The sequence below is a fragment of the Zonotrichia albicollis genome, chromosome 18, assembly GCF_047830755.1.
Source record: "Zonotrichia albicollis isolate bZonAlb1 chromosome 18, bZonAlb1.hap1, whole genome shotgun sequence".
Taxonomy (NCBI): domain Eukaryota; kingdom Metazoa; phylum Chordata; class Aves; order Passeriformes; family Passerellidae; genus Zonotrichia; species Zonotrichia albicollis.
The window spans coordinates 3,825,087-3,852,498 of record NC_133836.1 but is presented as its reverse complement, the minus strand read 5'-3'; the positions used below and the strand labels follow the sequence as shown (position 1 = coordinate 3,852,498).

General features: G+C 39.4%; 1 protein-coding gene across 4 annotated transcripts in view; it reads left to right on the top strand.

Moving 5' to 3' along the window:
* LOC141731127 (putative E3 ubiquitin-protein ligase HECTD4) overlaps positions 1-27,412 on the top strand; it is a gene marked incomplete at its 3' end in the record, with an annotated part of 74,580 nt that overhangs the window by 9,034 nt on the left and 38,134 nt on the right. For all 4 annotated transcript variants that reach the window (XM_074554039.1, XM_074554037.1, XM_074554038.1 and 1 more), the window contains 12 exon segments: positions 5,390-5,907; positions 10,515-10,604; positions 10,949-11,079; positions 12,155-12,263; positions 13,925-14,063; positions 15,819-15,989; positions 16,758-16,950; positions 18,529-18,690; positions 19,408-19,521; positions 19,710-19,850; positions 20,183-20,415; positions 26,173-26,318. In XM_074554039.1, the coding sequence (XP_074410140.1) occupies positions 5,390-5,907; positions 10,515-10,604; positions 10,949-11,079; positions 12,155-12,263; positions 13,925-14,063; positions 15,819-15,989; positions 16,758-16,950; positions 18,529-18,690; positions 19,408-19,521; positions 19,710-19,850; positions 20,183-20,415; positions 26,173-26,318 (2,147 nt within the window).

Sequence of the window (27,412 nt, the reverse complement as noted above, 5' to 3'; positions counted from 1 at the left end):
CAGAGCAGTTCCTGGGATGAGTCTGAGCCCTGGGTGTTTGTCCCAACCTCACTGGGAACATTTGATTTTCCAGCTCCTTTCTGGAGGTGGCTCTGAGTGCTGACCTCTGGTAAAAAGGCTTTTGAGGAAAACAGCTGTGGCATCTCAGCACCTCAGCACTGAGGTGTCACCGAGAGCACCCTTGGGGGGCTCGGGAGTCCTGGAATGTTCCAGAAGTGTCTGGTGGCTGGACTTTGATCCTACACAGGAGACGACACCTGTATGAGGACAGGAGGGTTTCACCGGGGTGAATGGTGAAGGGATGAGTTAATTAGAGAGTGAAACACAGGGTTTAGGATTTCTGTACAGGGGGGTTTAGAGAAGTAAGATGGAGGAATTGGGGTGTGTCCTGTCCTTCTTCTTCTTCTTCTTCTTCTCCTCCATCTTCTTTGGTCATGGTGGCACTTTTGGATTGGTTATTACTGAAAGTGCACCGAGTAATAAGAATAAATGGTATTGGGGAAAAATGATAAATATTGTACACGTAACAATGAGTATAAAGATAGGTGGCTTTACGGAGAGCGGCACAGTGTGCTCATGGCTGGCTGCTGAGCAGATCTCTGTCGGGCTGAAAGAACATCTTTTAGATAAACAATTAATAAACATAAAAACCGAAAGAAGAACTGAAGCCTCTTCTCGTCCTTCCATACGCGGGCTGTCCCAAGGCCACTCCGGGCCTTTCCAGGCCCTTCAAACAGCCAAAAACCCGACACCCAACCTCACTGGGAACATTTGATTTTCCAGCTCTATTGGAATATGTATCCCAATATAACCAGTTAGATGGTGCCTGGGCCAGTTCTGACCCTCACTGCTGGGCCAAAGGCAGCACTGTGGTGCTTTACCCCAGAGATACCTCGGCTGCTGGAGAGTGCAGTGGGGCACTGGTGCAAGTCCAGGCTTGTCAGGACTCCGTTTACCTCAGGAGAGAGAGCTTCTGGCGATGGTGAAGAGATGAAGGAGCGGATTCTGCTGGAGGGTTGCCAGATGTTTATTCCATGGTTACAGAGATGTCTGCACTGGGCCACTGCTGCTGACAGAATCCCAGCCTCATGGTCTGATTAACCTTATAAGCTCGGGGACAGGGGAAGGGGAGGGGACAGGTGAGCTACCAACCAGGTGAAGGGGCAGGGTCTCAAGGGACTAGGGACACCTATCCAATGTCCCCCAGGCCTGAGGGACCAATCACACGACGCCTTGCTGGAATGTTAAACCTGATTGACAGGGCACACTCAGCAAGGGGGCGAGGGGGCAGGGAGAGGGTATAGGCACACCTGGGAAGGGACCCGGAAGTTTAAAACAGGACATTGCAACACAGCTCCTTTCTGGAGGTGGCTCTGAGTGCTGACCTCTGGTAAAAAGGCTTTTGAGGAAAACAGCCTTTAATTAATTTCATTTGCTGAAGTGTCCTGTGCTGCAATGACCTCACATCTTTCTTCAACATCCTCTTGTTTTCTGGAGTGCAGATTCCTGCTCAGACCCTCAGATGATGCTGAATAATTAAGGGTTTTTTCCATTGGTTCCATAAACCTTGTATGGAAATCAGATGATGAAAACTGCATTATCAAAAGTCTGGAAGTCCCATTTTGGAATGATCCTGTGAATCTGTTGAAGCTGATGTACTTCCTGTATCATTTACCCAAATTAGTGCTCATTTCCCTTATCAAAGACTGAGGCAAAATCCCAGACAGACCATGCAGGCTTTTAAAGCAAATTGGGAGCTGTGGGATCAGGGAGAAACTAAAACTTCAGCAGGAAAAGTCTTTTCATCAGCAAAACTGATGACACTGACTCGTCCTGATTGCCACAAGACAGACTCAGAGCTGTAGGGCCATATCAAAGGCAAAAAAAAAATCATTTTCCTGTTAAACTGTGGGATTTGAGGAGCAACACCAAATACATCCCAGCTTGTCTTTTGTGCTATCTCTGTTATTAACAAGCAGACCTCTTTTCTTCAGTATTTAACTCTGAAAATGCAAAAATTAATTCTCTTTTTCCTCCGTTTCTGCAGCTTATTGTCACTTAGTGGAAATTCCACCCAGTTTAGTTCAAGAAAATCAAAAGCCAACTGTTGTAGAAAGTGATTCCATCTAGAACAGCAAACAAACTTATTTTTGAGGCAGCAGAACACACAACAGGAGGTGGTTATTTTAAATGTCTAATATGTGGTTTAGGAATTAATATTCATAATCTCTTGCAGAAGTTAATTAAAGGAGGCTTATTAGGTATAAGGAGCTCAATACAACATCCATTCAAGTGTAATTATGATGGGAATTCCTTTCAGGTGAACTTTTCCTGGCTCCAGTGGTCAAAGTCCTCCTGCAAAGCTGTTTCTTTGCCTTTACTCAGGGCTGTGTGGCACTGGCAGCTGTGATTTGTCCTGCAGCATTTTAACAAGCTGTTCAGGAGGCTGCAATTAGCCAGGAACATTTATTTCATGATCTCTATGAATGCTGCCTGCAATTAAAAACCCCACAAAACAAACAGCCCTGGATGCCGTTCCCTGTGACAGCTTTGTCTCTCACATTCCCCTTCCCACATTTTTATATTTATTTATTAAATGAGGGAAGGACAGTTTTAAGGACAGTTTTACAGCATAAAGATGGGCTAAAAATTGTGTTTGAGGGTGGATAAATGAGGCACTTTGGAGCATGGCCAGAAGCCCTTTGGATACCAAACCCCTTTGGACACTGGATCCAGAGTATCACAAAATGCTTGGCTTATGGCTTTCCTTGAGCTTGCCACAGCTCCAGTGACTTTGCTGATCTCCACTGTTGTTTGCTGGAAGGTGAAAAGTTGTCTATAAATTACTTAAAACTCTGAATTTTCCAGTCCTAGGCTACGTATTAAACCATAAATATATTTTTGTGTCATGCTTGATTTGTTTTCTGTTGTTCCAGCTTGGTTTCCAGTTTTATTTAGAAGTGCCAAAAAAGCCTCTTTCTTCTGTCTGAAATGATGAGGAGGAGACTTTTAGGATTTTTAACTACAGCAGCAACTTGAAGTATTTTGAGAAAGGTGTAGCTAAGTGCAAGATGATGATAAAATTTAAGAGAGAAAAAAGCAGGGGAGGGAGAGAGTGTAACAGAGCTCTGGGTGGATTGGAATAAACTGGTTGGTTGGTTGGTTTGTTTATTTGAAGAGTTCCAAAACTAGAACAAGCATGTTCCTGTTACACAATATTTGTGACCTCTCAGTTTTCATAGAAGGGCTCTAAACCCCTGGGACCCTCCAACCTTGGAGTTCTTTTGAAGTTTTTAGCAAAATTGCCTCGATTGCAGAGAAAAGCTCCAAAGGAGAGTGGAATGTTTTGTTTTCCAAGCTACTCTTTTGTGTGTGTGTGTGTGTTTTTCTTTACAATCTGTGTTGTTGTTTATTGAAAGCTTAAAAAATCCCCAGACCTGGGGTTTGGTGAGGATGCTGAGTCAGCAATGAGAGGTTCATCCCAGAGCAGTGGGGTGGGAAAGGGTCTTGGGAAGGGATTTCTGGAGATTCCCCAGCCCAAACCCCTGCCAAGGCAGAGTCACCTGGAGCAGGTGAAATGTCCTGAGAGAGAGACTCCACACCCTCCCTGGGCATCTGTCCCAGTCCTTGCCGTCCTCCATGGAGGGAGGTTCATGGGATTCCGTGTGCTTTAGTTTTTTAGTTTATTCCTTGTGCTTTAGTTTATTCCATGTGTTTTAGTTTATTCCATGTGTTTTAGTTTATTCCTTGTGCTTTAGTTTATGGCCATCACTCCTCATCCCAAGATGGACACAGCACCAGTCACCCAAAAATTCAAACCAATCTGCCACAGAGAACAGCTCATCTAAAACTCACACCACAGCGATACGAAATTTTATTTTTTCCCAGGTGACGCAGGGAGATGTCCTGAGAGAGACTCCACACCCTCCCTGGGCTGCTGTCCCAGTCCTTGCCATCCTCCATGGAGGGAGGTTCATGGGATTCCGTGTGCTTTAGTTTTTTAGTTTATTCCTTGTGCTTTAGTTTATTCCTTGTGCTTTAGTTTACGGCCGTCGCTCCTCATCCCAAGATGGACACAGCACCACTCACCCAAAAATTCAAAACAATCTCCCTACATCTGCCACAGAGAACAGCTCATCTAAAACTCACACCACAGCGATATGAAATTTTATTTTTTCCCAGGTGACACAGGGAGATGTGGAGTCTCTCTCTCAGGACACCCTCCCTGGGCATCTGTCCCAGTCCTTGCCATCCTCCATGGAGGGAGGTTCATGGGATTCCATGTGCTTTAGTTTTTTAGTTTATTCCTTGTGCTTTAGTTTATTCCATGTGTTTTAAGTTTATTCCATGTGTTTTAGTTAATTCCTTGTGCTTTAGTTTATGGCCATCACTCCTCATCCCAAGATGGACACAGCACCACTCACCCAAAAATTCAAACCAATCTCCCTACATCTGCCACAGAGAACATCTCATTTAAAACTCACACCACAGCGATACGAAATTTTATTTTTTCCCAGGTGACGCAGGGAGATGTCCTGAGAGAGACTCTACACCCTTCCTGGGCATCTGTCCCAGTCCTTGCCATCCTCCATGGAGGGAGGTTCATGGGATTCCATGTGCTTTAGTTTTTTAGTTTATTCCATGTGTTTTAAGTTTATTCCATGTGTTTTAAGTTTATTCCATGTGTTTTAAGTTTATTCCATGTGTTTTAAGTTTATTCCATGCGTTTTAAGTTTATTCCATGCGTTTTAAGTTTATTCCATGTGTTTTAAGTTTATTCCATGTGTTTTAAGTTTATTCCATGTGTTTTAAGTTTATTCCATGTGTTTTAAGTTTATTCCATGTGCTTTAAGTTTATTCCATGTGTTTTAAGTTTATTCCATGTGCTTTAGTTTATGGCCATCACTCCTCATCCCAAGATGGACACAGCACCACTCACCCAAAAATTCAAACCAATCTCCCTACATCTGCCACAGAGAGCAGCTCATCTAAAACTCACACCACAGCGATATGAAATTTTATTTTTTCCCAGATGACGCAGGGAGATGTGGAGTCTCTCTCTCAGGACACCCTCCCTGGGCATCTGTCCCAGTCCTTGCCATCCTCCATGGATAGAGGTTCATGGGATTCCATGTGCTTTAGTTTTTTAGTTTATTCCATGTGTTTTAAGTTTATTCCACGTGTTTTAGTTAATTCCTTGTGCTTTAGTTTATGGCCATCACTCCTCATCCCAAGATGGACACAGCACCACTCACCCAAAAATTCAAACCAATCTCCCTACATCTGCCACAGAGAGCAGCTCATCTAAAACTCACACCACAGCGATACGAAATTTTATTTTTTCCCCCTTTAAACCCTCTATAAACACCCAACTTTCCCCTTTTTGCAGATCCTGACCTTCGAGACCAAGAACCCGACGGAGCTGGCGGAGCGCCTGCGCTCGGTGTGCGGCAACCAGAGCAACGCGTACGCGCGGCTGCTGGAGTACCGGCTGAACGCGCTGCGCGGGCTCTGGAACGCCCAGCGCCAGCTGGCCCTGGAGGAGCAGCACGACCGCGACAGCTCCGGCGACGAGGAGGCGCTGGCCCTGCTCAAGCGCCAGGGGCTGTTGCAGCAGCCCGAGCAGGCTCCCTTCACCTCCCGCATGGGGCTGCTGCTGGTGTTCCCGCTGATCCAGTCGCAGAGCAGGACGGACCCTTCCCTGTGTAACATCACTGCTGAGGTGCTGCTGAACTGCCTGCGGGACTGCCAGCCCCTGAGCCTCACCAAGGAACCGGCCGACTGCCTCAACGGCATCGAGGCCCTGCTCTGCTCCTGGCTCGAGGACGCGGCGCCCTCCGGTCAGCACATCCCCTACAAGCAGAAGGAAAATGCTGCTGCTGCCCTGGTTGCCTTGGCTTGTGCAAGGTAAGGGAGCTGAAGTGACAGAGAATCGTGGGATTGTGTAAGATCCATGTCTCTTGGATTGTTGTTTGAGTCCACTCTGGCTGGCTATGGACCCTTGTCACACGTTGTCCGGTTTTCGGCTGTTTGGGTGGCCTGGAAAGGCCCGGGGTGGCCTTGGGGCAGCCCACGTTTCAAAGGAACAGAAGAGGCTTCAGTTCTTTTCTCGGTCTCGGTGTTTATTAATTGTTTATCTAAAAGATTTTCTCTCGGCCCGACAGAGCTCTGCTCAGCAGCCAGCCATGAGCACACTCCCTGCCCTCCGGGCGGTCACCTATCTTTATACCCAAAGTTACGTGTACAATATTTATCATTTTTCTCCAATACCTTTCACCCTTATTGACCAGTGCACTTTTAGTAATGACCAATCCCAAAGTGCCACCATCACCACAGAAGATGGAGGAGAAGAAGAAGAAGAAGAAGGACAGGACACGCCCCAATTCCTCCATCTTACTTCTCTAAACCCCCCTGTACAGAAATCCTAAACCCTGTGTTTCACTCTCTAATTAACCAATCCCTTCACCATTCACCCCGGTGAAACCCTCCTATCCTCATACAGGTGTCGTCTCCTGTGTAGGATCAAAGTCCAGCCACCAGACACTTCTGGAACATTCCAGGACTGCCGAGCCCCCCAAGGGTGCTCTCGGTGACACCTCAGTGCTGAGGTGCTGAGATCCCACAACACGTCCTGGCCAGATGGTGACAGTGCCCCTCTTTTGGAGCTCTTTTTGCAGCTACCAGTGGAGGCACAACGCAGAACAAAAAGGCCACAGCAGCAGCACAAGCCTGGGGTAGCACTGCTTTACTTTATTTGATGTTACACTCCCCAGTCACCAAAAACTATTGTGACTCCACAAGAATTAATTTCAAAACTAATTATCAAAGGTTGCCGCCGCCTGCGGGCCCTCACAGGGTGTGACCCAACGTGCATTTATCTACCTTTTGATTTGGAAAAATTGGAATTCCTATTACAAACAAATGAAAATTTGCAAATTTCTCTCAATAGCTATCCTGCCCAGCTTTCAATCCATTATCCTGAACACAGGTTATTTACAGATTCCTTACATTTGGCCTCAAAATCTTTCAAAAGTCATGTTCCCATCAGAAACGCCATCATGGTGTTCTCAATGGCTCAGGCAAGTCCCATAAATCGGTGTTCACTTGGAGAGCCTTGGGCAGTCAGCAGTGGGAGGGATCCCTTGTGATGGCAGAAGGAAAATGACAATCTACGTGACATAACATTCTCAGTACAAATTTCAAATCACCCAGTGCAAAACAACAATTTATTAAACTGCTTAGGGCAATACAACAGGATTGGTAAGATTGGATGTAACACCCTGGAGTTCCTGAATTCAAGGGTTGCACTGAGATTCTTGAGGTTTGATGTAAGGCAAAATCCCAACCAGATGTTCTCTAAGGGGTCACAAGCACACAAAAGTTTACTGGCAAAATAGAGAATTCAGAAGCTCTGGCAGAGTCCAGCCATGATTCACCATTAACCATACCCCCAAATTGCACATCCATGATTTTTGAACCCTTCCAGGAGGTGACTCCAGCACCCCTGGGCAATGCTGTGGTTGGTGTTCATTCTCTCTTTCCATTGAAACAAATCAAAAATGATCTGACTGCACTGGTGACAGATATTTTTAGCTTGCACCAGCCTTTCTCTTTCTGATATTTAAATATTGGGTTGGAAAGGGTGAAACTGCTAAGCATTTCTTTTTTGCATGTGTTTGGCATATGCAAAGGCAGAGGGATGTGGGTTAGCAATGCCCTGTGTGCACTTTGCTGCTTCTCCTGCAGGGAGCTGCTCTAGGAGTGGCTCCAAATGTGTTTATCAGGGACAAAAGTTGTCTCCTTCCCCTTTGTCCTGCACCTTTCTTTGCTGGAAAAGGGGGAACTGCCAGGTTTCAGGGCAGGTTTGATTTCAGTGTTGTCTCTCAAATGTCTGGAGGTATTTTTTAAATTTTGTTGCCAGTGAAGAGTTCAACCATTGTGGATTAAAATACCCCTTGTCCTGCATGGGTTTGGCATCAAGTGATTGAGGACAAATTGGATATATTTGCTTTTAATCAAAACCTACTATTTTGAGAGAATGGGGCTTGGGGAGAGGGAGAGGAAATACAAAACCTCTGCAAAACCCTGTGAATGTGGCTTTAAAGTCACAAGGAGCCTTTTGGAAATATTGTTTTCAATGTTTCTCCAGGTCACAGCCTTGTCTGTGAAGTTTAACTCTGATTTAAGATGTTGGAGTTCCCAGGATATGGCATGGTTTGCTTTAGGAAAAGGTTTATTCAAATGAAACCTACTTAATTTCTAGTGCACTTGTTTTAATGAAGTCAATGAGAAATTTATGGTTTGTGGCAAATTATTCTGTCCTGACAACTGCCTTATCTGAAAGGCACTGTACTTGAACATAGCTCAGAGAAATTGGATTTGATAAACACAATCTCATTTCTTTTTTTTTTTCCCAGATGTGAATTTGCAGGAAATATGGGATGTTCTGTTGCAGCTGAGCTAAATTTCAAGTAGAGCTTTTGAACTTCAGGTTGATCTTTTATTTTCTTTGCAAGTCTTGCATTGCTTAGAGAGTTGAAATATCCCATTGTGCTTTGTTCACCTCTGAAAGCCTCACACTTTTCCTTTAAATATCTAAGTCATGTGTTGAAGAAAAAACCTTGAAAATGAGACCATTATTGACATTCCTGGTTGCAATCTTGGGTGCTTCTTAGTGCTAAAAATAAAACCACAGGGTAAATATTGCTTTAAATAATTAATTGAGGTGCTTTAATGTGTTTGGTGTCAGTTTTCTCCGGGCTGAGGTTTGTCAGTGAAAGCAAAGAGCTGAGATGTCACTGGGGAGAGCAGAGATTGGGGTGTGGAGGAGGGAAATTTGGGAGCTGAGTGACCACAAGTGACAGCAAAAGGTTGGATTGAGCAGAGTGCAGGGCAAGGAGCTCTGCAGCTGATCACTCCTGTTTGTGGAGAAAGCAGCTCCTCCCTGACCTCAGACACAGCCAAATTCTCCTGCTTAGGTGGGCTGTGATGCCTGGAAATAAATACCACATCTGCCAGAAAATGGCCCTGACCTTGAAAACAGAAATTGTAAAATACAGATTTTTAAAGAGGTCTGGATCTTCCAGATTTGGGGTTGTGAGGGGAGAGCTCATCCCAATGCACAACTTCCTCAGGAGGGGCAGGGACGGGACCAGGGAGCAGCTGGAGCTGTGCCAGGGGGTTTGTGGTGAGGAAAAGGGGCTGGCACTGCCCAGGCTGCCCAGGGATGGGCACAGCCCTGAGGCTGCCACAGCTCTGGGACCAGGGAGCAGCTGGAGCTGTGCCAGGGGGTTTGTGATGAGGAAAAGGGGCTGGCACTGCCCAGGCTGCCCAGGGATGGGCACAGCCCTGAGGCTGCCACAGCTCCGGGACCAGGGAGCAGCTGGAGCTGTGCCAGGGGGTTTGTGGTGAGGAAAAGGGGCTGGCACTGCCCAGGCTGCCCAGGGATGGGCACAGCCCTGAGGCTGCCACAGCTCCTGCAGTGTTTGGGCAAAGCTCAGGGACAGCCTGGGATTGTTGGGGTGTCTGTGCAGGGCCAGGAGCTGGATGGGGATCCCTGTGGTCCCTTCCAGCTCAGGACATGCCATGATTCTGTGAAAGGAAATCAGAATCTTGATAAGAAATGGGTGAGTCCTATTGGAGTTAGCAAAGGCATCTCCAGCTGGGAGTGCAGCAGCCCTTGCTCAGAGCTGGGCTCAGCAGGAAGGTCCATGGCTTGCACTGGAGATCTGAGTGTGATTAATCAGCTACAAAAGGTCCTGAGAGAGCTGCCAGGAGCAAGGTTGAGGTGTTTTATCCTGGATTGCCTTTCTGAACCTGCGGTTGATAACCCAGCTGCTCTGCTCCCAACTGGGGCTTCAGCCTCTTCCAAAACAAGGTGGAATTTGGGCCAGATGTTCCCCAGCATTCTGCCTGTCCCCCTCTATTGAAGTTGGAGGGGAGATGACCCACCTTGTGTTGGTCAGCATCGACTCCACTTTATTCATCAATCAGGCACCTTTTATAACAGTGTTAATTCACTTCATGCATATTGCAAAATCTGAGCTCACAATAGGTCAGAGATAACATACCAACCCCTCCTTATGTTTCCAATACCAAGATTTGAGTTCTCAAAATTATTCTTGCTTTCCCAAAACAGCCAAAGATAGAACATCTACTTGTTATGAGAAAGCTGCCTGAGAACTCTGATGTGCAAGGCTCTCAAGGCCTTCTTGTTTGTCACTTTTACCTGTAATTAAAAATAACCTGAGAACCTCTGCTGTTCACAGAAGCAGGCTGTGAGAACCTGCTCCTCACAGCTGCCTTCTAGGCCATCCCTGAAAAAATCTCCAACACCCCTCTCTTCCTCCTTCCCCTTCCTCCCCAAAGAATGAACATCCTGCAGGAAGGAGATGCCAGTTAGAAGAGAAGCTGATGCCATATTGTGGCTGTGGGTGTTGTCCATGGCTGCTGTTGTGTGTGTTCAGTCTGCCTTCAGTAGACATCTTTAATTCATGTTTTTCTTGTCCTTTTAGAGGGTCGCTGAAAACCTTTGTTCATACAGTGCATCTATTACAGAAACAGACTGAGCTGGGGTCCCTGCCTGTGGCTGATGTTCTCTACAGGTTTGTAGAACTTTTCTCCTTGTAGACTTTTCCAGCAGCTCTGAAAAATGTGTTAAGTGCATGTAGGGAGGAATGGCTTTAAAAGTGATTAAAAGGCTTTAGAGTTATTGAAAGCTTTAGGGAAGATTTAGTCATGTGCAGAAGACATTAGAAAATCAAACCTAAAAGCATTGATTGGGTTTTGGGTGTTTTGTTTTTTTCATTAAATATTGATGATTCCTTTAAATGACTTATGAACTCTGACAGAATAATTACTTTAAATACATTGTGGGCTTAACTTTTAATTTAGCTCATTTTTCCTACCGCTGTTCCTTATAAAATTTGATTTTATTTTCTGCTTAAAGGTTGTTGCTTTTGGAGGGAGGCCCTGGATCCCCCTCGTGCCTGCTTGGAGGGAAGCACATCGTGTCCTGGGGCTTTGAGGACATGTTACCTGCCCCTGATGCCAACACTGGTGCCAGCAGTGAGAACAAAGGTGAATTATTGCATCCCTGTCACCACCAGCAGAGGAGGACAGGATGCTTTAAGTGCTGATAATTGTTTAAAGATGAATAAAGTAAAACTTTCGAGTTGGGGCTCAAGAAATGTTGCTGGAGAGCAGCTGCTGGTTTGAACTGTCAGGCTGTGGGAAGCAGTCCAGAGCAGTTGGTCCAGTGACCCTTCCTGACTCCAGTGGGAATTTTTCAGAGGGGTCAGGCAGAGTTTGGATTAGAGCACAATCACTGCCCTGTGCAGTGTCCCTGTGCTCAACAGCCAGCTATCAGTGGCACAGCACGTTTATTTTCAGAAGTACAAGTTCATTGTTTTGTTTTTCCCCTCTTCCCTACTCTGCTTTTGTTTCTACCCAGTTGAGTTTGAAGTTTTTTTTTTTTAATGCTTTCTTTTGTATTTCTTTTCCTGAATTTATTCTCAGTTTTTACTGCTTTGTTTGCTTACTGTTTTGGTAATAAATAAGAGTTCACATGGTTTTAGAAATATTAGTTCAAGCTTTGATGACATTTAATGCAATCCATATAGAGTTTAAAAATCTGAGGTGTTATTTTGCCTGCAGAATTATTGGAGACATCTCTTTTTAGCTGTTTAGGCAAGAGAGTGAGTGGACTTTTCCTTCCTGAGCTGAGTGTCCAGATCCTGTGAAATTCAATAAATTGACTGGACTTGTGTCCCATCTTGATTATTAATAATTACTGCTCTGTGATTCAAATACATTTTGTCCTAATTGAACTGTTCACAAGTGGAAGGATCTGAGCAGCTTTAGGATTTGTCAAATCACAGAGTTTGGCAGAAGAGAGATCAAGGCTCAGTATTAGATTCTTCTTCCCTCTCACACTGAGTGAGACCATCTGGGCACCTCTGATACTTAAAGATGTGAAGAACCACTGGGTCTGCTGGGCTGTGCCTGTGTTCCAGCAGCTCTTGGAGCACCAAATCATACATTTAGTATTAAAAAAGGGCTGCCATGAGCATGGGGGTGCAGCCCCCAGGGAGAATTGCCAGCTGGGATGTTGCAGTTACAGAGCTGCTCTGTGCTGTGCTTGCTCCTGCTGCAGATGCAGACCTGGGCCGGTGCCTCGCGGCCGACGGGCTCTACCTGTACACCACCAACTCCGTGGGCAGGGGAATCAGCAAACTGGGCTCAGGCCTGCATGGAACCCTGAGGTAAGGACACTGCCCTGCTGCCTCTCCTGTGCGCGGGGGCGTCCACGGCCCTGGATCCGGCTGTCTGGTGAGGGGCGAAGGCCAGGGCCCCTGTGCATCCAAAGCCAGCTCCCCTCGGCGTCTTGGCCTCGGGCTGAGCTGGGGGATAGCTCGGAGCAGCGCGGTGAGAGACGAATTAGGAGGCGACCACTTGCTGGGGGTAAACTGTCGGTTTATTACAGAAGAACCAACAAGGAGGGGAAACACCCAGCAAATGGCCCCGAACAGGGGGCAGGAGAGGGTTTTAAGGGAAAAGGGGGGAAGAAGGCAGGGAAACCCGGCTAAGCAATAGTAATACATATTTGGAGGTACGAAACATAACTGATATACCAAAGTAACCAACTGTTATAAATCATAGGAGGGGCTCCGGGGCTACAGCCAACCATAACTCCCAGAGAAAAGAAAATTCTCGAAACCTGGGAGGAGAGAAGGAGTGATTGACTGAGCCCAAGGAGGAAACAACTTTCACTTTATAAGAGAAACCAGGGGAGGAGCAGTCTCATTTCTATAGCAACCTAACTGACAGGGTCCTGGGAAAGGAAGAAACCATTTAATACAGAAAATGGGGGGAGCAAACTAACAAACTTAAGAACACACCACAGCACTCCTGCACAGCTGCTGAAACACAAAGGTTCCTGACTTGGGACACCTCTCCTGGGTGTTGGGAGGATATGGAGCTTGGAAGGAGGTGATCTCTAAGGTCCCTCCCAGCCCAAACCAGTCAGTGATTCCATGATATTGTGAATTTTCATTAAATGCTGTTTTAATGTGTTGGGTTTCTCATCTGAAATTCTTATTGAGTGTGTGTAGCCGTGATATTTTCTAAAAAATCCTTCCCTTAGGATTTTTCCTCCTGAGAAGCTGAGAGGCCTCAGGAACCAAATGTAAACAATGATTATCTGCTGCTGTGGGATGCAACGGGTGGATCTGTGATTGGTCTCGTGTGGTTGTTTCTAATTAATGGCCAATCACAGTGAGCTGGCTCAGACTCTCTGAGACACAAGCCTTTGTTATTCATTCCTTTTTTTCTATTCTTAGCCAGCCTTCTGATGAAATCCTTTCTTCTATTCTTTTAGTACAGTTGTAATATAATATATATCATAAAATAATAAATCAGCCTTCTGAAACAGGGTCAGATCCTTGTCTCTTCCCTCATCCTCTGAACACTGTCACAAGTGTGTTTTGTCTAAAATTAAAGAACAAGTTGAGGTTGGAAGGGGCCTGTAGAGGCTGTTACTTCAATCTCCACAGCAGCAGAATTTTAAATTCAGTTTTATTTTTTAATGTCTAGTATGTTGCTTGATTCTCTGCTGAGAGGAATATACTACAGACCAGTTCTGTGACTTCTTATTTATAGCTGAATTTGTGAGTGTTTGTTTGCTAATTATGTCATTCATTAAGTAATTAGTGCAGCTGTGACTCACTGCACCTCCTTGCTTCTTCATTGCTTGAAAACCACGAGGCTTTTTACGCTTAAAGCCTTTCACAACAAAACTTGCTGACTTGAATAAGTTCAGTCAAAGTTCAGCACTACGGTTACACTGTGGTTGTTATTTGAAATAAAACCCAGGGAAGCAGGGCAGGGCTGATGGAGTCTGAGCATCCTGGTGGGTTTTTTGCAGGGGGTTTGTGTACTGCCGGAACGAGGAGCTGGAGACGGGCTGGGTGGCTTTTGGCAACGGCAAGCTGCTCCATCGGCCCGTGTCCTTTGATAGCAAACCTCACTACCTGTTCCAGCTCGTGGATCAACATACCCTGCAGGTAAAGGGGGCAGCAACAAAGCAGGCTGAGTGAATCATGCTCATTTGGGCTTTGATTGGTTTTATCCTTGAAGTTTCTTTGTTTTGTGAAACTGTTTTTCTAACCCGGCCTTGAAGCGACTCTGTGGTGATTGTGGAAGTTATGGTGGAGATGTTACTGTTTCAATGTGTCTTATGTATAAATATATGTATCTATCTGGAATCTATCTGGAATCTATCTAGAATCTATCTAGAATCTATCTAGAATCTATCTAGAAACTATCTAGAAACTATCTAGAAACTATCTAGAAACTATCTAGAATTTATGTGTAATTTATGTGTAATTTATGCATAATTTATGCGTAATTTATGCGTAATTTAGCTAGAATCTATCTAGAATTTGTACGTAATTTGTACGTAATTTGTACGTAATTTGTACGTAATTTAGCTAGAATCTATCTAGAATTTGTACGTAATTTATACGTAATTTATACGTAATTTATACGTAATTTATACGTAATTTATACGTAATTTATACGTAATTTATACGTAATTTATACGTAATTTATACGTAATTTAGCTAGAATCTATCTAGAATTTGTACGTAATTTAGCTAGAATCTATCTAGAATTTATACGTAATTTATACGTAATTTATACGTAATTTATACGTAATTTATACGTAATTTATACGTAATTTATACGTAATTTATACGTAATTTATACGTAATTTATACGTAATTTATACGTAATCTATCTAGAATTTATCTATAATATATATGTTTATCTCTAATTACACTGTTCTGTATTATGGGGTACTGGTGGGGTTGTTCAGCCTGGAGGAGGCTGAGGGGAGGCCTCAGCCCAGCCCACAGCTTCCTGAGGAGGGGCAGCACCAATCTCTGCTCCCTGTGAGCAGGGACAGGACCCAGGGAGCAGCTGGAGCTGTGTCACAACAGGCTTAGGTTGGGTGTCAGGGGAAGGTTCTTCCTCCAGAAGGTGCTGGGCACTGCCCAGGCTCCCAGGGAATGCTCAAGGCTGCCAGAACTCCAGGAGGGTTTGGTCAGGAATGCACAGGGTGGGATTTTTGGGGTGTCTGTGCAGGGCCAGAGTTTGATAATGATCCCTGTGGGTCCCTTCCCACCCAGGATATTCCATGTTTCCAGTGTGGTCACTTCTTAAAGCAGTCAAACAACAGCAAAATGGACTTTGATTTAAGTCAAGAATATGTTCTTTCTGAGCAGCTCTTTGTTCTCCCCTTGTCCCAAAATTCAGGTGTTGTTTCAGATCTGGTTGTGATTTGTAGATAAACAACTTTGTAAAACTGGGGTAGTTTGTTTACTTTGGGGTTTTTCCTGCTGTGGTTTTAAGGGTGGATACACACATTTATGTCCAGTGTGTTTCCTGACACTGAGAATGTTTAATTCCCCTTTTCTTCTCAAGTTTCAAGCAATGTTTAAGAGAAGTTGCAGAAAGTAGGTGACTCAATAGGATGTGTATTTTCCTCGTGGTACTGTGGGTTTGTTCTCCATCATTAGAGAGGAGATGATCCTTTTATTTTTAGATAGGTTAAATTTGAGATCTATGAGCTGGTTTGGATATTTGGCAAATATCACAGAATAGCTGTTGGTAATAAATCAATGTAATGCTACTACTAAGTCCAATATTAAGCCTCTTCTGCACTAACTGCATTTGATCTCTATTTATTTTTCATACTGTTCATACTTGTAAGGCCAAACTGCACAATCTGACCTGTTAAGATGCTTTGTGTCTCATAGGTATGTCAGATAATCCCAATGCCAGTAAATCACTTCCCAGTTGGCAGCACTATGACCACCGTGCATCTTTCTTCAGATGGAACCTTTTTCTACTGGATTTGGTCTCCTGCAAGCCTCAATGAAAAAACCCCCAAAGGCCACTCTGTCTTTATGGATATTTTTGAAATTATAGTAAGCAAATTGTGTGTTTTCTATGTCTGATGTTGGTAGCATAACCAGTTTAATTAAATATCAGCATTTTTTAATTGGCATATTAGGTTTGGATATTTATGGGCGTGATCTGAATGGATTTATGTGAAATAACTGAAGAGAACAGAAGGTGAACTGTCCAATTCCATCTCCAGAGGATGATTATATTTAGCAATATGAATTCTCTTGTAGCATAAAATGTGGTTTTTATGTCTGCATTTCTGCTCAGCAGAGGAGGATGGAGTGGGATGGTGGAGCTGGGATTGGGAGGCTGTAGTAGTACAACTCATGGAAAATCCCAAACGCTCTAAATCACATCTTCATTAAGAGATGCATTCTGCAGTAAAACATCCCCTGAACATCATGGGCTGAAGAAATCACTGCTCACACTTTTTGCCTGGAAAAATGATTGAGCCAAATGATTTGCAAGTGAAGCACCACTAAGAAAATACAAGAGGATTATATCTTTTTAATCAGAGTTCCCTAAATAAACTCAAGTTTAGACAAGCAATTCTGTCTTTAAAAACAAGCATAAATTGAGATATTTAATAGGATATCTTCTAAGATGTTAGATATCTTCTATTAAATTATTCTATTGAACCATGAAGTCACAAACAAAAAAATATTCCTGTCTTGCTTTCAGAACTTTGTTTTTGCAAATCGCTTCATATTCCTGCCTGATACTATTCAGGTGATCTCTGACCTATGGATTCCAACATCTAAAGCATTTTTTTCCCTCCATTTCACCAGGTAGAAAATGGCATTTGTATAGCAAATCCTCTGCAGGAAAGAATTATCCTGATGAGGAAAGAGGGGGAATCTGCCAAGAGCATCAATGAGATGCTGCTGAGCCGCCTGTCCCGGTACCGCGCGTCCCCCTCGGCCACCCTGGCTGCTCTCACCGGCTCCACCATCTCCAACACCCTCAAGGAGGACCAGGCAGGTCAGAAACACCTCACTTTTCATTTCTTACCTCACACAGCGTCCACCCTGCTTATTACTCACCTCTTAGCACAGGTTTAAAAAAAAAACTCCATTTTTATCTTTTTTCCCCCAAATCCGTAGTTGGAAGATCCTCACAAATAAGTATTTGCTTAATGCTGGAATTATGAGTTCCTTTGGTGAAATTAGGATTGTGAGGAAACTTTAGGGATGGAAAATTAGAAGTTTAGTTTATAAGAAGAAATAAGAAAATTTGGAAGAATTTTCCAATTCCATTATTGCATTATTTTGGGGAATGTGGTAGTTGCATTTCTCTGCTTGCAGCTCAGCTGGGCTTCTAAATGGAGTGTAAAAATGGCCTGCAAGTTAGAAAATGGAATTATTGCTTCACCAGTCACTGGAATATTACAAATCTTAGGTGATTTTGCACTTTTCAAGGTTATCTGCACAATGTTTGGGTATTCTTTTGTGGAAACAACCAAAGTTAATGAGGGAATCTTGACTGAGCTGCACTGATGGCTTTCAGGATGATCTGGAGCTTTGTTAGATTTCTCTGAAGATTTTTTTCAGATTATCTTGAATTATTTCTCTTCTTCCTTCAGAAGTACATGAGTTTTCTTTCTTCAATTTGAAACAATTGAAAGTATTTCCATAAAAATAAATTATACATGAAATGGCTCTGCTTCCAGGGAATTTGGCAAGGAGTTAGCTCAGAGAGCTATTTTAAAGGTTGTGTTTTGCCATTTAACAACTCAAGTGCTGCAGAAAAAGGAGAGTAAGTGGCTATTCTTGGCTAATTCTTGAGTCAGCACTCAAAAAGTGTTGATCAGCTGTTGCAGGAAGGAGATCATTTGGGCTGTCTACGTTTCATGAGGAGCAGGAGAACTTAAAATAGTAAATGCATAGTGAATCTCAAGTGATGTCTATATGTGAGGAGACCATTTGGCTCCAAGTGCTTTCAATGTAATTATCACCACACAATTCTTAATAGTTTTGGTTATACCTAATTTTTTATTTATTTTAGTTGGAAGTTGTTTCTGTTAGTTGGAGAACCCATGAAATTCTTTGTAGCCTTGTGGGGATTGGATGTTGAATAACCCAATGAAATTCTTTGTAGCCTTGTGGGGATTGGATGTTGAATAACCCAATGAAAATCTTGGCAGCCTTGTGGGGATTGGATGTTGAATAACCCATGAAAATCTTTGTAGCCTTGTGGGGATTGGATGTTGAATAACCCAATGAAAATCTTTGTAGCCTTGTGGGGATTGAATGTTGAATAACCCAATGAAACTCTGTAGCCTTGTGGGGATTGGATGTGTGAGGTTGGGAGGCCACAGAGAAGTCATGGATGCCTCAATCCCTGGAAATGCTCAAGGCCAGGTTCATGGAGCTCTGAGCAACCTGGTCTCATGGAAGGGGTGAAGATTGGAATGGCATGATCTTGATCTAAACCATTCTGGAATTCTGTAGAACTTTCTTAACAAACCTCGTAAATACGGATTCCTTTGAAGCCGCGAGCAGAGCTCTGCCTTGTCCTGCAGAGGTGCAGTTTGTGACCTGTCTCTGGTGCACATTGCAGCTGCCAACACGAGCTGTGGGCTGCCCCTGAAGATGCTGAGGAAGACCCCAATCTACACCTGTGGCACCTACCTGGTGATGCTGGTGCCACCGCCGGGGGGCTCGGGCAGCTCGGCCACGCGCTCGCTCTTCGGGGGCACCAGCGCTTTGTCCTCCTTGAAAAGTAAGTCAGGGCCATTGGTGGCATGTCCGGTTTTCGGCTGTTTGGGTGGCCTGGAAAGGCCCGGGGTGGCCTTGGGGCAGCCCACGTTTCAAAGGACGAGAAGAGGCTTCAGTTCTTTTCTCGGTCTCGGTGTTTATTAATTGTTTATCTAAAAGATTTTCCCTGGGCCCGACAGAGCTCTGCTCAGCAGCCAGCCATGAGCACACTCCCTGCCCTCCGGGCGGTCACCTATCTTTATACCCAAAGTTACGTGTACAATATTTATCATTTTTCCCCAATACCATTTATTCTTATTGCCCGGTGCACTTTTAGTAATGACCAATCTCAAAGTGCCACCATCACCACAGAAGATGGAGGAGAAGAAGAAGAAGAAGGAGGACAGGACACGCCCCAATTCCTCCATCTTACTTCTCTAAACCCCCCTGTACAGAAATCCTAAACCCTGTGTTTCACTCTCTAATTAACTCATCCCTTCACCATTCACCCCGGTGAAATCCTCCTATCCTCATACAGGTGTCGTCTCCTGTGTAGGATCAAAGTCCAGCCACCAGACACTTCTGGAACATCCCAGGACTCCCGAGCCCCCCAAGGGTGCTCTCGGTGACACCTCAGTGCTGAGGTGCTGAGATCCCACAGTGGCAGACTGGGAGTCCTTGGCTGTGTAGGGTGCAATAAATTTCTCAGGAATTGATTGATTGGAGCTGTGTTTGTGTGCAGTTCTTGCCTCCAGCCTGGTGTTCAACATCTCGGACGGGCAGTTCACCAGCAGGGCAGATCTCATCGACGCTGCGGGCAGCTCGCTCGGACGCGGGGCTCTGGTGCCAGGGCTTGGTAAGGAATCTGTCAGTCCTTCACATCCTAAATGATCCACCTGGGATTGAAATTGCAGCCAGCAACTCTGCACTGGGGTGGGGTAAAATAAACTTTTAAAGCAAATAGTTTGGGTTTATGATGTCTATAAAGATGCTTCAGTCTGGTTTTCTGCTAAATTGATGCGTGAAATATTTTCCTTCTCTCAGGTGCTTGTTATGATACAATGAATAACATGATCTGGACGTGCTCCAATGATTATATTGATCAGTGGTGCAATCCTGGGAACCAGGCATTCCACTGTGTGTGCCAGAGGCTGGGAGTGAGCCACGTCATCGCAGAGCCCAAAGGTGAGGGGAGCCCAGGAGTCAGCACTTTGTACAAAGGGGAGCTGAAACAGGGGAGTGGCAGAGAATAAACAGACAGAAACTGCCTTGCTGTTAACAGCTGAGTTAATTCCTGAAGAGTTGTAAATATTGGTCATGGTTTAGCTTTCCTTTAAGAGAGGGAAAAGTACAACGTGAGATGTGGGGAAGATTCCAGATTCTTGCTGCCTTCAGCACAATAAAAAGGTGATTTGGGTAATCCTTTTATGCCCTGAAGTTGATTTATTGCATTTTAGAAGCAAAGGCTGATAATCCAGTCTGTGTCTACAGACATTTGAACTCTGCTGTCCTTGCAGGGGATGCCACAAGCACAAATGAGGTGATTAACCAGTTACTGCACCATGTTGGTGCCATGTGCATCCACCAGCTCAACCTCCTGGCAGCCAGCAGCAACCTCCCCATCAGCAATTTCTTGGGCAAGCAGCATCCCATTGAAGCCCATCACCTGAGCAGCATCTGTGACATCATGGAGAAGGCCATGGTCAATGGGGACACCTGCATCATCCGCTGCATCCTCGTTGTCTTCCAGGTACACACCCTGAAATGGGCTTCAAAACTCACATGGAAAAGTGAAAAACTTGGTTTGGAAGTACAGGCAACCATGGGTTTCATTATTATTTAATTTTATTTTTTTTCTCCATTGGAATCCGTGTAATGGAAGTTGGTTTAGCAGTGGCTTTGCAATATTTTATATATTCCTTTAAGAGTCCTAATTTAAATACAATCTCTATAGATTAAAATAAAACACAGAGAGGTTATATTGCATTATAATATATAATTACATTATACATATTATATTACATTATATTGCATAATAATATATTGTATTGCATTGTAATAATATATAATATATGTAATATATTATATGATATTATTTTACATTATATTATATTATATTGCATTATACATATTATATTATATTGCATTATATTATATTATATTATATTATATTGCATTATACATATTATATTATATTGCATTATATTATATTATATTATATTGCATTATATTACATTACATTACATTATATTACATTATATTACATTACATTACATTATATTACATTATATTACATTACATTACATTATATTACATTACATTACATTACATTACATTGCATTATATTGCGTTGCATTGCATTACATTACATTAAATTACATTGCATTATATTGCGTTACATTGCATTACATTACGTTACATTACATTGCATTATATTGCGTTATATTACATTACATTACATTACATTGCATTATATTGCGTTACATTGCATTACATTACGTTACATTACATTGCATTATATTGCGTTACATTGCATTACATTACGTTACATTACATTATATTGCGTTATATTACATTACATTACATTATATTGCGTTATATTGCATTACATTACATTACATTACATTACATTATATTACATTATATTGCATTACATTACATTACATTATATTGCGTTATATTACATTACATTACATTACATTGCATTATATTGCATTATATTACATTACATTACATTACATTATATTACATTATATTGCATTACATTACATTACATTATATTGCGTTATATTGCATTACACTACATTACATTACATTGCATTATATTACATAATATTACATTACATTACATTATATTGCGTTATATTACATTACATTACATTACATTATATTATATTGCGTTATATTGCATTACATTACATTACATTACATTATATTGCGTTATATTGCATTACACATATTATATTACAATATATAATGCATTATATTACATTACATTATATTACATTATATTGCGTTATATTACATTACATTACATTATATTACATTACATTACATTACATTATATTGCGTTATATTACATTACATTATATTGCGTTATATTGCATTGCATTACATTATATTACATTACATTATATTGCGTTATATTACATTACACATATTATATTACAATATATAATGCATTATATTACATTATATTACATTATATTGCGTTACATTGCATTACGTTACATTACATTACATTACATTACGTTACATTATTTTACATTATATTGCGTTATATTGCATTACATTACATTGCATTACGTTACATTACATTACATTACATTACGTTACATTACATTACATTACATTATATTACATTATATTGCGTTATATTGCATTACATTACATTGCATTACGTTACATTACATTACATTACATTATATTGCCTTATATTACATTACACATATTATATTACAATATATAATGCATTATATTACATTACATTATATTACATTATATTGCGTTATATTGCATTACATTACGTTACGTTACGTTATATTACATTACATTACATTACATTATATTGCGTTATATTTCATTACATTACATTACATTATATTACATTACATTACATTACATTATATTGCATTACATTACATTACATTATATTGCGTTATATTGCATTACATTACATTACGTTACATTACGTTATATTACATTATATTACATTACATTACATTATATTGCGTTATATTACATTACACATATTATATTACAATATATAATGCATTGTATTACATTACATTACATTACATTACATTACATTATATTGCGTTATATTACATTACACATATTATATTACAATATATAATGCATTGTATTACATTACATTACATTACATTACATTACATTATATTGCGTTATATTACATTACATTATATTGCGTTATATTGCATTGCATTACATTATATTACATTAAATTATATTGCGTTATATTTCATTACATTACATTACATTATATTACATTACATTACATTACATTATATTGCATTACATTACATTACATTATATTGCGTTATATTGCATTACATTACATTACGTTACATTACGTTATATTACATTATATTACATTACATTACATTATATTGCGTTATATTACATTACACATATTATGTTACAATATATAATGCATTGTATTACATTACATTACATTACATTACATTACATTATATTGCGTTATATTACATTACATTATATTGCGTTATATTGCATTGCATTACATTATATTACATTACATTATATTGCGTTATATTACATTACACATATTATATTACAATATATAATGCATTATATTACATTATATTACATTATATTGCGTTACATTGCATTACATTACATTGCATTACGTTACATTACATTACATTACATTACGTTACATTATTTTACATTATATTGCGTTATATTGCATTACATTACATTGCATTACGTTACATTACATTACATTACATTACGTTACATTACATTACATTACATTACATTATATTACATTATATTGCGTTATATTGCATTACATTACATTGCATTACGTTACATTACATTACATTACATTATATTGCCTTATATTACATTACACATATTATATTACAATATATAATGCATTATATTACATTACATTATATTACATTATATTGCGTTATATTGCATTACATTACGTTACGTTACATTATATTACATTACATTACATTACATTATATTGCATTACATTACATTACATTACATTACATTATATTACATTACATTACATTACATTATATTGCATTACATTACATTACATTACATTATATTGCGTTATATTGCATTACATTACATTACGTTACATTACGTTATATTACATTATATTACATTACATTACATTACATTACATTATATTACATTATATTACATTACATTACATTATATTGCGTTATATTACATTACACATATTATATTACAATATATAATGCATTGTATTACATTACATTATATTGCATTATATTACATTACACATATTATATTACAATATATAATGCATTATATTACATTATATTACATTATATTGCATTATATTGCATTACATTACATTGCATTACGTTACATTACATTACATTACGTTACATTACATTACATTACATTATATTACATTATATTGCGTTATATTGCATTACATTACATTGCATTACGTTACATTACATTACATTATATTACATTATATTGCGTTATATTGCATTACATTACATTATATTACATTATATTGCGTTATATTGCATTACATTACATTACGTTACGTTACGTTATATTACATTACATTATATTACATTATATTGCGTTATATTGCATTACATTACGTTACGTTACGTTATATTACATTACATTACATTACATTATATTGCGTTATATTTCATTACATTACATTACATTATATTGCGTTATATTACATTACATTACATTATATTGCATTACATTACATTGCATTACGTTACATTACGTTACATTACGTTACATTACGTTATATTACGTTATATTACATTACATTACATTACATTGCGTTATATTACATTACACATATTATATTACAATATATAATGCATTGTATTACATTACATTACATTACATTACATTACATTACATTATATTACATTATATTACATTACATTACATTATATTGCGTTATATTACATTACACATATTATATTACAATATATAATGCATTGTATTACATTACATTATATTGCGTTATATTACATTACACATATTATATTACAATATATAATGCATTATATTACATTATATTACATTATATTGCATTATATTGCATTACATTACATTGCATTACGTTACATTACATTACATTACGTTACATTATTTTACATTATATTGCGTTATATTGCATTACATTACATTGCATTACGTTACATTACATTACATTACGTTACATTACATTACATTACATTATATTACATTTTATTGCGTTATATTGCATTACATTACATTGCATTACGTTACATTACATTACATTATATTGCCTTATATTACATTACACATATTATATTACAATATATAATGCATTATATTACATTACATTATATTACATTATATTGCGTTATATTGCATTACATTACATTACGTTACGTTACGTTATATTACATTACATTACATTACATTATATTGCGTTATATTTCATTACATTACATTACATTATATTGCGTTATATTACATTACATTACATTATATTGCATTACATTACATTACATTACGTTACATTACATTACATTACATTATATTGCGTTTTATTACATTACATTACATTATATTGCATTACATTACATTGCATTACATTACATTGCATTACGTTACATTACATTACATTACATTATATTGCCTTATATTACATTACACATCTTATATTACAATATATAATGCATTATATTACATTACATTATATTACATTATATTACGTTATATTGCATTACATTACATTTCATTACATTATATTGCGTTATATTGCATTACATTACATTGCATTACGTTACATTACATTACATTACATTATATTGCCTTATATTTCATTACATTACATTACATTATATTGCGTTATATTACATTACATTACATTATATTGCGTTATATTACATTCCATTACATTTTATTACATTACATTATATTACATTATATTGCGTTATATTGCATTACATTACATTACATTACATTACATTACATTACATTGCGTTATATTACATTACATTACATTACATTATATTGCGTTATATTACATTACATTACATTACATTATATTGCGTTATATTGCGTTATATTGCGTTATATTACATTACATTACATTACATTACATTGCGTTATATTACATTACACATATTATATTACAATATATAATGCTTTATATTACATTACATTATATTACATTATATTGCGTTATATTGCATTACATTACATTACGTTATATTGCATTACATTACATTACGTTATATTACATTACATTACATTACATTATATTGCGTTATATTACGTTACATTACGTTACATTATATTGCATTATATTACATTATATATAATGCAATAATATATTATTGCATTATATATAATTATATACATTTATATATACAATGTATATATAATTATATACATTATATATTACGTATACATTATATATAATGTAGATATAATATTACATTATATTACATTACATTTTATTATATTATATTGCATTATATTATATTACATTACATTATATTACATTATATTGCATTATATTACTTTACAATATATAATGTATTTTATTACGTTCTTTCTTTGTATTTCCCTCCCTCCATTTTTTGATTCAAAATCAGATTCTGACTCAGGCTTTTAGACCCACACAAATAGTTTGAAATACAGTGTGCAAAATAGTTGAAAAACTGACTGCAGAAAATAAGTTAATATTAATGTGTATATTTTTAGTATTAATACTTTTGTCTTTAATTTTTCTTAGGTGGTTTTTAAATTTTTCTTCAGCCCCCAAACTGAAAGGAACAGAGACATTGTCAGAAGGTCTGGGCTGTTGCTGTGGCAGTTACTGATGGCCCCAAGGGATCAGATCTGCTCTGAAATCCAGAAGGAAGTTTGTCTGGCTATTAGGTGAATATCAACTTAACTTAGAATTTAGTTTCTTTGAAATATAGTGACAGTGAACACTCACATTGTATTTACTTTAATTTTACATTAATATGAGGAAATGTAGTGTGATGGATTTTAAGACAGAATATGGTAAAATTATTTCAATTTGTGTCTGTGGGAGAAGAGATACAAAGTGTTGGTCTTGATGAAAAAACAAGTAGTAATTACTTTCTTTTAATTTGTTTCATTTTTACTTGCTTTCTTAAGTATTTTTTTAAATATTTATTATAATATTATTGCTAAATTCAAGCAGAGTTTCTTTGAATGAGTTCCTTATTTGGCTGCTGTGGTGTTCAGGGAAAGGCACTGCTGGTGTTGGCAGCTCTTACCTGAGTGTAACACTGGAGTTCTCCTGAACTAAAGGAACATCAGGAGAAGCAGAATTAATGATCCTGGAGGGGTTGATGATCCTGAGGGGTTAATGATCCTGGAGGGGTTAATGATCCTGGAGGGGTTAATGATCCTGAGGGGTTAATGACCCTGAGGGGTTAATGATACTTGAGCAATGCTCTGAGACTGAAGGCCCAGGGGAAAAAAAGAAGTGTGCTTGTATCTCCTGAAAAGGAGATAATGGAAACCTCAGGGCCAAGGAATGCTGGCTCCAGTGTGCCAAGGACAAACAGAACCTGCATTTGCCACTGGGAAGTGCTCCAGAGGCTGAGAACAAAATCTTTTGAAGATCAACCTGAATTTTCTTGGTGTGAATCACAACATTCTGAATTTCTGTGGCTCTGTGCAAACCCTTGAGTGAAGAATAGTTTGGCTCAGGAGGATTCCCTGTGCTTTCTGACAGGGAAAAGTGTAACAGCTGTGTGTTCCTGTGCCTTGTGAAACAGCCCCAGGGTGGGCACTGGGTGATGTTTCCTCCCTCCTGTGCCCTCCTTGGGGGCTTCTGGTGCCCTCACAGGGAGCTGGCAATGTGTGATAACTTTTCCTGAGGTTTCTATCAGAGAGGATCAGCATGAGCCAGAGGGAAGGAGGCTACACTAATCCCTGCTCACAGTGTGAAGCTGAAAAACATCTCCGTTTTCTTTTCTGTTACTGAAAAAAAAAAG